General features: G+C 35.5%; 1 protein-coding gene across 2 annotated transcripts; it reads right to left on the bottom strand.

The window, feature by feature from the left end:
• Positions 1-2,646: 2,646 nt before the first annotated feature.
• Positions 2,647-11,277, bottom strand: LOC144438184 (sperm microtubule inner protein 8-like). Of its 2 annotated transcripts, none has more exons than XM_078127219.1 (7): positions 10,988-11,277; positions 10,821-10,882; positions 6,697-6,758; positions 5,636-5,703; positions 4,767-4,834; positions 3,659-3,723; positions 2,647-3,066 (listed from the first exon to the last, which is right to left on the bottom strand). In XM_078127219.1, exons 1-7 carry the CDS (start codon positions 11,163-11,165, stop codon positions 3,018-3,020), a joined length of 552 nt encoding a protein of 183 aa, XP_077983345.1. In that variant the 5' UTR covers positions 11,166-11,277; the 3' UTR covers positions 2,647-3,017. The 2 variants fall into 2 exon arrangements, with proteins under 2 accessions (XP_077983345.1, XP_077983344.1); XM_078127218.1 differs by having other exon boundaries at positions 2,647-3,061.
• Between the last annotated feature and the right edge of the window lie 3,901 nt (positions 11,278-15,178).

Genomic DNA, 15,178 nt, shown 5'->3' with positions numbered 1-15,178 from the left:
CTGGTGGGATTTTGATATGATTTGATCATTTGACAAGTATACATGTTTCAGCAACTTAGGAAAATAAGATAACTAAATGGAAATACAGAAACAAATAATTATGAAAAACAAGTCTTTGTAAGATACAAATCAGTGTTGAAGTAGTGTAAGTACAATGATTTTGATATAATTTTGTGGTTAGATAGACACCTGAACGAGGTCCCAATGTGTAGATGTCACAGGCTAAGACACCCCCCCCCAAAAAAAAAAAATGAAAAAAAGAAAAAAAAAAGAATTAAATTGTTTCAGGTCAGGACAGTTTGACTAAAATGGTGCGACAACGCGATTTTTTGAAATCCTTAACAAACCTGTCACTCATGATCAGTCTACTATTTATGGTAGTTACTGTAATGTTCTTTTTATATTGTACTTTAGAGCAAGTTTGTATGTGGGGCAGATGTCATTTGCTTGTTCATGATTGGCTCTGCAGTTGTCTTCACTGAAGTGGGGAGGGTTATTTTTGTGTTTCCCATTGATCTGCAGACTGCATGGCCTGGACAAACACAAACACAAACACACACAAACACACACAAACAAACAAACACAAACACAAACACAAACACAAGCACAAACACAAACACAAACACAAACACAAACACAAACACAAACACAAACACAAACACAGAAGCGGGGTATTTAACTGGAGTGACCAGAATTACTATTATATTCTTTTGTTTGGCCTAAAAAGAACAAATAGTATCTTCTATTCCATCAAAAGTTGTATAACCACTAAAGGATTGATGATAAATATATCCTATATACTAGTTTTACTTTTCCACAAGATTTTCACTGTTGTATTATGCATGAAAACATCTTGATTGTGATATTTGACCTTGAAAGTCAAGGTCGGTTTCAAATATACCGGCGGATACCTGCAGATATATCATATCTGATAATATATGGGTATACACTTGAACCAAGTGGCAAAACTAAAACACATGATATGCATACAATCATAGTTTCGGTTACCCAGCCTCTCGCCGCTGGGGGCTCTGCCTACGAGACCACCGCACGTGAGTCTGGAGAAACGAGATTTGCGGTGGTCTCGTAGGCAGAGCCCCCAGCGGCGAGAGGCTGGGTAATCGAGACCAATGCATACATGATGTCCTGTAGCTGTGTGGTATATATCACCTTTGTATTAAGTTTGAATGAATTTGACTTGTGCATGCGTCAGATATACAGGTGCAAACGGACTGACGAATGGACAGACGGAACCCAGTGTAGTACCCCCTCCTCCCCGCGCTTTGCCTCTATTGGCAGATAGTTCCTGTTACAGCTACCGATGCTTTCGAAGAGTAATGAGTGTGTACTAATACTGTGTTGTGTAGCAAACTGTTCTTGCGACACAACTCTATGGACGTTTTCTTCGTAAAAAAAGACACAGTCTCCACCTTTATTCGGTTCTCTAAGTATATTATGGTCATTTTGTTTCACATCTCTATTTTCTTATGAAAATTCCAGAATGTTGAATCGTACCTTCCATTACTCATTACTCTTCCAACTATTATCTCCCATGAATAGGATCAGTTGCACACTCAAAAAACCTACATAACGATATCTCGGTCATCGGACATAAAACATTTATCGTACGCGTTGCTCAGAGGTAGAGAACAATAATCAAGTGTGCAATATGAGTGAGTTTGACCACACGACTGTGAAGTGATGTGTTTTACAAATGTGATGACTTGTCGTTAGTCAGTCTATACCAACTGAATGTGTGACTCCACTGTGCATATCAAACTTTATGTATGTATGTATGTATGTATGTATGTGTATGTGTGTATGTGTGTGTATGTATGTATGTATGTATGTATGTATGTATGTATGTATGTTTGTATGTATGTATATGTATGTATGTATGTATGTATGTATGTATGTATGTATGTATGTGTGTGTATGTGTATGTGTATGTGTGTGTGCGCGCGTTGGTGCATGCCTAGAGATTGTTTGAAGCCCGCCCTCACAGTTGATAATTAATTTGATTCTTTTTCGAAGTCGCTAGATGGAAATAAATAGTAGTAACAAAGCAACACGATTCGTATCGCAATGAATTTAGCGGCCTACTAAGAATTGAAATTGGTGGTGCGTACATGTAGGTCATATCACTGGAGTAGTATATACATTCTTATTTAAAATTAAAATCACATCCACTGACAGTAGGTACGTAGTTGTCACTTGTGATACACTGTAACAGTTTTGTTTTTTATAAGGCACGTTTCTCAAGCATTGATATTTCAGTTACAGTAACAGTGTTGACATAAATGTCACCGAGAGGTGATGCAGCTGTTCTCTAAAGCTGAAAATACGATTTGTCATGAGGTCATAGGTCAGATCCACGCCAAAGATTTGCACAGAAGCAATTATGGTCCACTTGTGGTCGTGTGGATGACGTTAGCCATAGACATCATTTTCATAAAGTCTGGACTATTGGAGGTTATAAATATAGTGGTTTGCTTTTTGATTTGTAGGAAAGCTGCAGGTTCCAGCCTCCGTGTCTAGAATATAGCATTTTTTACGTATCAAAACATATGACATGACGATATTCATAAAAAGAAAGAAAAAACGAGAGTAATAACATATTTTCATGTTTATTAATTTAACCGCAAGATGATTTTTACATATAGCTTCACATAAAGCAAAAACAAGCAGTGACTGAAAGTATATATGTACTTATTTGCATAAATGTATTTATAACGTTATGACATCATAACAGAATTCGAACACTGCTTTGACAGCTTGCGAGTGTCAGCCTTGAACGTAATTTAAAAAAAAAATATTTCAAATGAAAATAAAAATGACACAATATTGTGATTTTTATACAAAAGGTAAATACACACATATGTATCAATGGACGGATAATGTATAGTGACGTCATTCAATTGGAATTTTTGTTGACCGATACGCTCTGTATACATCCTTTCCAGCGATGGTCAATGTTGAGTTAGAAGCCTTTATTTAAGTGCGCCATGCTTCCGTTGCTATGTTACGGCTATACTGTGGGTATGTATCTCTGTACCGGCTGCTGTGCTCGTAAACAAACAAAAATATGAGTTAGGAGACAAAAGAAATCTTGTGAAATCAAAAAAATGACAAGAAAATACATTTATCCGACTGAGAATAATAACTTATGATGACATCAATTATTTTTTTTAAATTGAATAAAAAAAGAGAAAATCTGCCTTCTTGATACAATAGAGCCAGTTGTAGACGCACTAGTTACACAGTACCGTGACATAGAAGAATTGGGAATGATTTGATAACTATATCTTGAAAAGGGCGTTTGAAAAGAATTAAAATTGGACAGATTTACCACCATTGACAAAACTAAAACGTAAACTGCCGTGTCCTCAATGCGTACTGGTTATACCCAATTAAACACAATTGTTACGCCATACTTTAGTAGTCGTTGTACCTTCGTTCGTAGTATGAATAAGTTTATTTGGTCTATCTATGCATTGACAATTCTATGGCACATGTAGGTAGGCAGTTATCTGTATATAAATGGCAATATAGAACGATTTATATAAGAATAGTCGCTCGTCCCTTACAGAAGTCATCACTCACTCAACCCCTCTCTCTCTCTCTACCTCTACGCGATAAAATGACCACGTATACTTACTAGATATTTGCAGGCATTGGTCTCTGTCCGTATTGATCGAGGGTGGGTTCCTGACGAAGGTTGTACTGTCAATGAAGGAATGAATGAATAAATAAATGAAATGAAATAGACAGACAGACAGACAACAGACAGACAGACAGACAGACAGACAGACAGTTAAATAAATAAATAAATAAACGAAATACGTGTTTACGTTTCAATAACTTATCTTGTACCCTAGCAACATGATGTTAACATTGGAATGCATATATATATATATATATATATATATATATATATATATATATATATATATATATATATATATATATATATATATATATATATATATACATATATATATATTTATATATATATATGTGTGTATGTGTGTGTGTGTGCGTGAGTGCGTGCGTGCATGCATAAAAGCATGCATGCATGTATGTATGTATGTATGTATGTATGTATGTATGTATGTATGTATATGTATGTGTGTGTGTGTAAATGAGAGTGTGTGTATGTGTATACGTGTGTGTGTGTCATGACAAATAAAATTAATATTGAAATATAATATATAGTTATTATAGTTGTCTGACTTCAATCTATAATTACACTACTGCAATATATATATGGTTTGGTATCACATCGCGAATATCATGCAAATGACAAGCAAACAGCGCTTGGTAATAAATGCAATGGTCTGTAATGGAGCGTTTAACATTTCAGTGTTTTTGACTCCAGTTCTGAACTGTTAATGTTATTATACGACATCTGTGTTTGATTGACCCTCTGTACTTATTGACTTTTTATCGTAATGTGTCAAACTTATGTTAACGGTACCTTTGCGGCCTTGTGTTTTGCGTATCTATATTTAAATAGTACAGACTTGGATAATATCACTCAATAAATAATTCATTTGTATACTTAGTACTATTGCACATGCGCACAGACTAGAGCCATATGGTAAGGTTCAAATATAAATACACACAGAACTCACAAATATTAAAAAAATATTGACTGAATGTTATATCGCTAGAGGGCGCTAGACTCAGAATTATAGTATGATTTTATCCCGTACTTGTCCCTAGATATTTGCATACAGTTAAACAAAGCGAGTGTATAAACTTACCCGCCATGAATTAGAAACATTGGGTTTAAGATATCTGACAGCATAACCAACAAACTGTAATGATGATCCTGGGAAGAGGAATAAAAAATAAACATGTCAGGGGCTACATTTGGTGAAAAAAAAAAACATATTTCGAATATTAAGTTTTGGCCATATTAAACAAAGACATATAGAATGTATTGAATACATGAGTCTTAATTAATCTTAATGATATATCTAAAAACAAAACAAACTAAAACCGAAATATAAAACAAAAGGCATATTCGCAGACTTTAAGTTCGACTGTGAAAGTTTCCCCGAAATCAGGAGGAAATCTCACCGTATTTTTTTTTCTAAAATTACTTTTGCCAAATAATCCAAGACAAGTTCATGTCTGTGAACATTTGATGGTAATGCTGTTGATGTTGTTGATGATGATGATGATGTTGTTGTTGTTGTTGTTGATGTTGTTGTTGATGTTGTTGTTGTTGTTGTTGTTGTTGTTGTTGTTGTTGTTGTTGTTGAAAATTTGCATCTCCAAATCGGTGACCCATGTCACGCAAATTAATGTCTTACTTAACTTACTCTTCATCTATAACCTTTACTACCCAAACAGGTTTCCAATGACAGTAATATAAATTTGTCATGTACCCTTTTATAAGCGTGTATCTAAAATGACGGATTTATATAAATGTTTGTTTTATTTTCGAGGATATATAATATAGACAGGTACAATTGCATCAAACATATTACCAAGAACCAAATTACAGTCGTGTTTAAAACGAAAGTGATTTGCGTTACTAATACACGACACAAGAGGGCGCTGTCACCACGCTTCACTGTCAGTTTATTATCGGTTAATGAAAACGTAACAGGGCATGATTACGTACCTCCTTTATCAGATCCAGATGGATTATAGTTTGTAGATATACGAGAAAATTCTGTTGGGTTACTTGTACTGAAACGAAAAAAAAAATAGCTGAATTGAGCTCATTGTATTATTTGCACTCTTTAAGAGAAGTAACGATGGCGTTTTTACATGTTTAGCCATTAATTCAGGCTGTTGCTATGCCAGAGTCAATTTATCGTCACAAATCTATTTTGAGACTTAAATTCAATCTCGTTTATGAACCAAACAAAAAAAATGCAGGTTCAAAGTTTCAAAATGATCATCCCTGTTTCATGTATATTTGTGATGTACTGGCATAGTGTTCTTCCTAGACAGGTAAATATTCAAGTCAGAAATCACACTATGCTCATCATTAAATGATAAATGCTCAAGTTCCTAAGAGACTCCGTGAGTCGTGCTCTGTGTGTACATACTTGGATTGTACACGGATAAACGTCAATAAATATAGTCCTGGTACAGAATTACATTGTGATTATGGTTTTTATTGAGTCATTCCCTGTGCCTGGCATTCGTCGTTCGGTCAAATTGATACAATTAAAACCAGTTGTTTTGAAACAAAGCGTCGCCTTAAGTGTTTGCTAACATTGTTATATCTTATCGTCTGGTTCGACAAAAATTCTAATCATTTTGAAGTTGACAATTACTGTTTCATTTTCTGGTGTGACAAACACCTTAGCAACATTGCTATGTTTTCTGTGTGTCAAGTGCCATTATCTTAAAGCAGACGTCGACCGGCCGTCGCCGATTTTTGTAACAATGTCACTTTTTTTTTTCAAGCATGACAATGGATTAAAATGTAGCAATTTATGAGTTGTGCGTGTAGCAATATTACATGTAATAACATTTCTGTGGAGACAGAAATTTTAGCAGTACGACGCGACACCTATCGAATCAGACAGCATCAAAAACGTTAGTAAGGTTAACGTTTTCCTCGAGGCAGACCGCGGTGAACTCAGTTAACCCGCTTCCATGGCACGAATATGACGTCACATCCTCAGCTAAAAATAAACTAAATATGAGTGAGAAATCTCAACAACTTACTTTAGTTTGAAATTAGAAGGTGGAATAACTTCTCGCAATGAGCGACCAGTTTCTGTATTTCTCTGAAATAAAAAAAATGGATGATAAATATCAGAAGTGGACGACAAGGGTGAACAGTGTTGTAAATTGTGACAGGTGTGTGTGTATACAGGTGTTTGAAAGTTTACAACACTGTCCATATATGGGAGATTGATTTCACCATATACTGTACTATAAGCTATTAACAGTGATTTACACCGTCACTGACAAATAGCGTATTTTCATTCTTAAAGTGGGCATATACATGAGGATTGGTTGGATTAAAAAAGAATAAAATGTTATTATGTGTCCTACTTGAAAAATCAATGTAACACAACATAGACCAAGTCTCGATATATTGAAAATGTGTAAAAAAAAAGAAAAAAAAAGGAAGTTTGTTATTGTACTTACAACAACATTTTACACATTTATCAGTCTTTTGCAATTTATTGGAGTTATAAACAATGTTGTTTCACATTGATTTTTCAAGTAGGAAGCCGTGATATATAAAATTGTTTATAAATAAAAAATAAAAAATAAATACTTGATTGATCCTCATCCATATGGCCACTGAATGCACTTTAAGTTTAGTATCAGTGCTTTAGCAAGTTAGGACGTTGTGTAGAGACGTCGTGAAATAGAAGGGAATGTACACCGTCCAAATAATTTACCCAACCCAGAATCTAGATTAGTTCACTCTATGCGTTACTGTTTGGTTTGACAATTTCGAATGCCGACACTCAGCCGGCCATATATACATTGAAAATGAAACTATTGCTCGAAACGTCTGTTTTTGACGACTACTACAGAAAGTGCACATGTACGTACAAATCAATACATTCTATACTTAGAACATTGTGGTTCTTTTCAACGCACATGTGTTTTTTTCATAATAATGAGACTTTCGTTTTCATGTGTCCAGTAAAGTTTCTGATAACCATTGTATCGGTTGCAGCATAGACAGTGGAGGGGAGACTCCACTGTCTATGGTTGCAGTGGTGACTTGGTAAAACATAATGCACCTCATATGGTAATCGAGGCATCGTTTGTTTGTGGTGTGAACGTTCGAACGGCAGTTGACGGCGAGTCTGACAGTGCAGACGTTTCAGATCTCAATGCTTGGTGACCGTGACAACAATTATATATAACTACCGTGTACTAAGGACCTTCATATTGCACCCTATAATTATGCATTTGATATTTTTTCACAGGCAACGTCACGGTACTGTGCGTTACCGAAGGCAAACAATGTTTACTATGTGGACGAATGCGTGCAATTAATTAAAATAGGCGATCGAACTCTCTGTGGAAATGCCACATTCTTCGCATGTCTATATGCATCGCTTTGTCTACTTGCCCTCTCGTGGTGGTGCAATGGCCTATGCTATCCAGTTTACACAATTGGAAGGTGTAAGGTATACACAGGTCAAAAGGTCACGAGATGAATTGTATATCAAGTAATGCATCAACTGGAACAATCGATGTGTTCTTTTCTTACTCTAACAATTCTTCAGTGTTCCATCTTTTGCAATTTTATGAAAAAAAGAGTTCGTGCTGTTTTGTTGAACGTGGAAAGAATGAATGATCCTTGCTATAGTGGTATTATCGGGCCCAGGCTCCGTTTACACAAATCAACAAAGACGGTATCTCAGATACTAGTAATTGAAACTCTACTCTGATATTGATAGTCACTATGGTTTGGTAGTAGGCCCCCTATTCAAAGTCTACAGTCACTCCAGTTTGGAAGTAAGTGCATAATGTAACAATTAGGACAGACTAAATCTTTTTGTGTATAGCGATCTCATTTGCATAATGAAGCAATATTATGACAGTCATTTGTTTTCCTATCATCTGGTATTCATGTATTTGGTTAAACATTACGTGGTAACACTTAGTACATGGTGATATTATATAATGGTGTAACTAGAATAGGTGTACGTTGTGTTCTACAACACTGTGTGCACTAGACCGGCAATAACTCGAAACCGTGGAAGGATATGTTCTAAACCAGGATTATTAACATCTGAACTCAACGTCGTAGTGGAAATTGACGCTTTTGTACGAATGAATGAATGAATGAATAAATAAATGAATGAATGAATGAATGAATGAACGAATAAATAAATAAATAAATGAATGAACGAACGAACGAACGAATGAATGAATTAATTAATTAATTAATAATACAATGTAGTTGAGTGCGTGAGTGAGTGAATAATTGATCGATTGGTTGAATGATTGATAGATTGATTGATTAATTGATCGATTAATTGATTTATATTATTTCAATCAAATGATAAATACTGCATATGACACATTATTATCATGTTTTATTCAGCATCAGATAAGACATATCCATTTAAATTCTCTTATAGTTGTACTTGGTCGAAATAATTAATGGCAGAAACTGTTTAATACAATTTTCGTTATCATGTGACAGAGATCATCATAGAAACATTGTCACGTTTACAGTCAGTGTACGCGGTGTACCACATATTCGGTCACGGTGTTGAAAATGGAATTATTAAAATTACCAAAAATACTTCATAATGTTCAACCCTCCCTTATATCGTCCTCAAAGCACATCACGGTGTAAAGAGAGTGTTACCCTTTACATCAAAAACATAGGGTAAGTTAGTAGATTATCTCAGTATGTTTTCGAAAAAAAACAGAACATTACGGGAACCTAGTACATGTAAAGTTATGAGATAGTACAGCGAAAGGAAACACCAAATTACAAATATCAGGAATTCATGACATGTATGTGTAGCAAAATCCAAAGATCAGTTTCCAATCGAAGGTTGTAGACAGACTTTTCAGGTTGCTACGTCGTCAATCAATGTTTTACAATTCAAGGTTAACATTGGAATGTAACTATGTACTCCGGAATTGATTATATTTCATGAATATACATTAGATAATATATACAGTACATACACTTATTAAAGCAAATAAGAACACCATTATGAAAATCAACAACTTAAGATCTGAGTTCGGTCGATCTTTACGGTCCCATTTTTCAGGTGAAATGAGACAAAGGTGTCTGTCACATTTACAGTGCAAAAATTCCTTCACACATTCACGATACTTGAAAATAACAGGCCTATAAATTTTTATTTGAAAATATAGCCAAGGACAACTATCTGTTTTTAATTTTCATCACATTCGCGAAAAAATTGCGTTATATTTTTGTGTTCCTTACATTTGAGCGTCTGCCAGTATTGATTTTCTTTTTCGTCAGGTACATGCGTTGTTATGTTTTTGTTTACGTGTTTACAGATTGGATGTTTGACGGTGGTACGATATTAAGACGCCCGAGTCACCGTCGGTCATTCAAACGTCGGCCTTGGGTAAATACAACATACCGCAATTTAATTAAGATTGTCTCGTTACTTACACTCAGGACATCAATGATAACCGACCGAGCTTGTCGTTCTTTATTGCTGCCCGAGTGTGAGACATTGCGAACAATGTTCGATATTGAGTTCTACCGCTGTGCCTTTTTTTGTAACTCAACGGGACGACCATAAAAGTTGGTTCCATACGAGTAGGTGATTATTGCTTATTGTACCTCTTCAAGAACTGACAAAGGTTGTTTTTTTTGTGCTTGTACGGTGTACGGTTTTATGATGTACATTCTGAAGAATTTCTAACCTGTGGTCGTAAAAACGCACGTCTACTGTTTGACGGTCGGTCTGCGTCAAGTTTAATCGAATTCTGTAACGGAGTCACGAATATTTCAATATACATACATGTATGTACTGTGTTTACTCCTGTAATATATGCACATGAATACTAAATATGCAGACATCTAGTCGACAAGATCGGTAGTTATTTCATTAAATTGTTCAAAACATGAATACTCATCAATAATTCACGTTTTCATTTTGCTAATACAGCGGATGTTGAATTCGTGTATTTCATGTTGAAGTCTTTCAGGCTGAAACGGTTGTTAAGTAACACTAACAGCTTGCAACGCAGACCCGTAGCGGGTCACTGTACGAATATGTATGTAACACTAACACACAAAGTGTCACTCCGAGGTAAACAAACAGGTGCATTTTAAACAAAAAAGGGTACTTCACACACTATAGTTCACCACTTACCGTGCACGATAAACCTTTACTTGGGGATCGAAAGAGAGTAATACCAGCTCTTCTAAAATCATCTGACGAAATATAAAAAGAGAAGGCAAAGTTTAAAAAAAAAAAACATGAACAAACTTAACACCGAGAAAAGGACGACAACACTGCAGACAAATTAACTCACGAACCTGGTCCACTTGAAGTTGTCGTTCGGCAATGTTCGTACGGCAATTTATGTCCCGCCGTATCCATATCCATTCGACGAAACGTCGGCAAATTTGGGTGGTATAGGCCTTCCTTCACAGCGGCTAATTTGACAACGTTCGGACGGGCCGGCGCGCTGAACGACATCGTATCTACCGGCATTTTTGTGTACTTCTGACTACCACAGTCCGCTCCTAGTGTTAGACTAAACGCCTACTACATAAACCATGTAATCCCTTCTTGCCCGTTGCTATGGACGCAGCAGTCGATTACGTCTATGGGGGAACTGTCTTTGTATAGCCAGGTAAACAAAGCCGTCATTAAAAATTTAGCGATGCGTGTGTTTATGGAACACCCATTGTGAGTCGCAATGACGTGAACAATAGCGGAGTGTTCTATATGGCCAATGAGAGTTTGCGTTACATCATGCACGCGGTGATTGTCAGCGCGCCAACAGGTCACGTCACCTGAGATGCAGGTGATAAGTTTCCACCTATTGTTTACCTATTACACCTGAACATTGATAACAATAACGGTGAACAATGAAGGCTAGTCGGTGCACTTCTATGCTTACACTGTCAATCTCTGAACATACATATCATTGCAGATTAACACTCATGGGCTGATGAAGTCAAGTTACACTTCGACCACTAATCCAATTACACACACTGTCATCTCAGTTGCCGGGACTACGGCATAGGCTGATAAACTATTAACAACTTGATAACCGTTCCATCATTGGGGTTTTTACCTTATATTAGTACCACGCTTTCGTCTGGGACTGTTAACCAAAATGTGTGTCGTGTGTATGTAGAACTCGTCGAGAACAAATATTTAACATGTTGACCACAGGAGACTGTTTGACTTGTATGTTGGGCCTAGGTCTAAGTTGTACATTGGCAGATTGCCGTAAATTAACATTGTGGTGGCACAAATGAATCTTGTTGCTCTAGAAGCCGATTAACGCAGCCAAAGAAAAGACTGATGGGAAATTTAACAACGACCCTAGATATACAATGACCTACCTAGAAAGTAGTTCTTTTTAAATGCTAAACACAGCTTGTATGATGCATATAAATTCAACCTGTTGTGAAACGGTTCACATGGGGGGGGGGGGTATTTTGTTTCATAAAATCATGCATGCGGTGAATATTATTTGAATACATAATATATACATTTATATCTAAAACCATATTGTTGTAATGTGAAGTTACTAACAGAATGAACAGAATTTTTATTTTGTAGAAGATGTTGACCCCTTCACTCATTCATTCAAAATTTTTTTCAATTGAAAGTTAAAAGGTCACAGTCTGTAACTTTTCTGTTTCAAATTGACATATTCTAATTAAGTAACTCCAACTACTAATGTAGAATCATATTATCTAACTAGTATTAGAACAAAAAAACACACAAGACAATCGAAAAGTATCAGTCCGATGATCAGAAAAGAAAATGGTGAGCCGTTGACTGGGAGTCGTTTTATCAAGAAAGATATTGGATGAAACGTTTCATTGGCAGTTGATTTTATCCATAACTATTTCTTTTTTAAAACATGTTTAAATCTTGCAATATAGCTTTTGATTTTGGCACAATGTTATATTCTACAAACAGCGGGTGATGATGACGGGAAAATGTGTCCCACTTGAGCTTAACTTCAGACATCATCACCAACAATGGATCCACACGGACACGATACAATTACGAATATGTGTATGAAAGTTGTCTAATTTTGAGTCACTTCTGCATATATATATATATATATATATATATATATATATATATATATATATATATATATATATATATATATATATATATATATATATATATATATATATATATATATATATATATATATATATATATATATATATATATATATATATAACTTTGAGGGTCATTAAACTCAGATTATAGCCACAGGACACACATACAATCCGCTGTTCCGGGGCATTCCCAGACCGTGTTACCGTTGGTATGATCATATACGGCTCCTGGAGTCTTTATTGACATAAACATATCAATGTAGGTCATCGTGATATACATGTACATTGCAGGGTGTCACTTTGAAGTCAGTTTGCAAAGACTTACCATAAGCGGCCTTATTTTTCTTATAAACCCTGGTTGCTTGAAATTTTCAGTTTTATGAATTTCAATCCAACAGCGTGCATGACGATATGATAATGCATGGCGGTGTGATAATATTCCATATCTCATGCAACATTATAACATATACCGTTGGTATACCGTGTTTTACTGACTCACGGTGCAGTATGATTGTAGACACCTTTCCCTGTCTGTCTGTCTGTCTGTCTGTCTCTCACTCTCACTCTCTCTCTCTCTCTCTCTCTCTCTCTCTCTCTCTCTCTCTCTCTCTCTCTCTCTCTCTCTCTCTCTCTCTCTCTCTCTCTCTCTCCCCTTTGAAAACTGTCAAAACAAGACTACAGTTCTAGAAATATGAGAATAATTTTCCTGACATGACAACATGCGCAATCATTATTCATCATTACGTCACCATTATCTACCAGTCTATATGATTTGTATAGTAACCATCATAGTACATTCCAATGTAGTTATTTAACAATTATGGAAATCCTAAGTACGAAGGAATGTAAAAAGAACTTCGAACTCACCTACTTATGAAAGGTAACAGGATTTAAAACCCGTAAGCGTCACAAAAATCCACAGCACTGAGTATCAGTACTAATGATAACCTCTATGTATCTGATGCACATTTATCACTACAGTCTCTATGCTTATTACAAAATGTGAGGCTAGGTGTCGATCATAGCCTCAGGTAGAATGCACTTCGGGGACCAATGTCCATCATAGCCGGAGAATCAAGGCTCTCTCCAAATATTGTCACATGCCAATGAAGGCTTTTCACGTTCATTATCGGGAAGCGGAAAAAAAAGAAATTTGGGGATTCTCAGTCTTGTTTTCAAGGAAAGCATTAGTCCTTTAATTTCGCCACAATATTCGGCGGCCAAATTGTTGGATTATATTATGACTTCATTTCAATAGCATTTGTTTGAAGACCCGGATGACCAGTGAACACGTGACTTCTTGATTTTAACTACAGGAAAATGGGTTCGACATTTCTATGCAAATATTAACGGCTAAAGTTAAGATTTGTCACATCAGAGGTGCATATTAAGTTAAATTTTTAATGTGAGAAAATACTCGATACTATAAAATAAGTAATTGACAATATTGCATACTAATATATAATTCCATTGTATGCCTTATATGTTTATCACTCATCTTGCAACTTGTTTAAAAAATGTGAAACTATAAGCCTTACATCTCGTTATAGAGTTTAAAAGTGTCATTTGTTTGTTGTTTATTTACTCTATAAAATATACAATATAAAATGATAAAATTACATCTCATTTGAATTCAAAGACAAACATGACAAATAGAAACATGACGTCATCGAAAAATGCTGTATAATAAACACTGAACCGATTACAAGAATTTCGCCGTGGATTTGATTTATTATAAGTTGAAATGTGGATGAGAAATTGGTATATATTTTGGATTTCAATTTGATAAAACTACATTTTTCTACATGAAAAAAATAAATGAAATGATATACATCAAGTCTGTGTTTTCAACTCACAAATTGAAGAAAAAAACTAAAAACGAGTAAAAAGTTTGTTATTCTATGGGGGAGTAAACAGGAGAATTCACTACGCCATGATCACGTCCCGGTAGTGTACGCATGCGCATGCACCTGTTGCTCAAGTTCTCCATATATTGAACTGTCGCAATCATAACTTATAGTTTGATTATATATAGGTGTATAAAAGTAACCATTACTTGTGTTTCCCCAGGCTTACAAACCATTTCTCGTACGTACAATAACAAACCTTTTACATATTCTTAAAAAATATTTTTTTGAAGGGTACAAACATCATGGACTTGGTTTATGTTGTTTCACATTGTTTTCTCAAGTCATAAATATAGTAAAGATGTTTCATTACTTAACCCCCCCCCCCTCCCCCTCAAACAAATCCTCATTTCGTATCCACACTGCAACTTTAAACCTGAAAACATGGCATCTCCAAGAAACTGGCCGTCTGTTGCTCGATTTGGTGAGTTTCTTACGTGTAGTAATAAGCTCTTATATATCAATGTGTCTGTCGTCAAGGTGATGACAACCCTAGTGCTGA

Source organism: Glandiceps talaboti, chromosome 7 (genome assembly GCF_964340395.1).
Source record: "Glandiceps talaboti chromosome 7, keGlaTala1.1, whole genome shotgun sequence".
NCBI lineage: Eukaryota > Metazoa > Hemichordata > Enteropneusta > Spengelidae > Glandiceps > Glandiceps talaboti.
Note: the sequence above shows the minus strand (reverse complement) of the source record. Positions and strands in the feature narration are given on the sequence as shown.

Coding starts and splice junctions, on each gene's coding strand:
- LOC144438184 (XM_078127218.1), bottom strand. CDS start 11,165: ATGCCGGTAGATACGATGTCGTTCAGCGCGCCGGCCCGTCCGAACGTT. Junction 10,883..10,987: donor GACAACTTCAAGTGGACCAG/GTTCGTGAGTTA, acceptor ATATTTCGTCAG/ATGATTTTAGAAGAGCTGGT. Junction 6,759..10,820: donor GTAAAGGTTTATCGTGCACG/GTAAGTGGTGAA, acceptor TTTTTATTTCAG/AGAAATACAGAAACTGGTCG.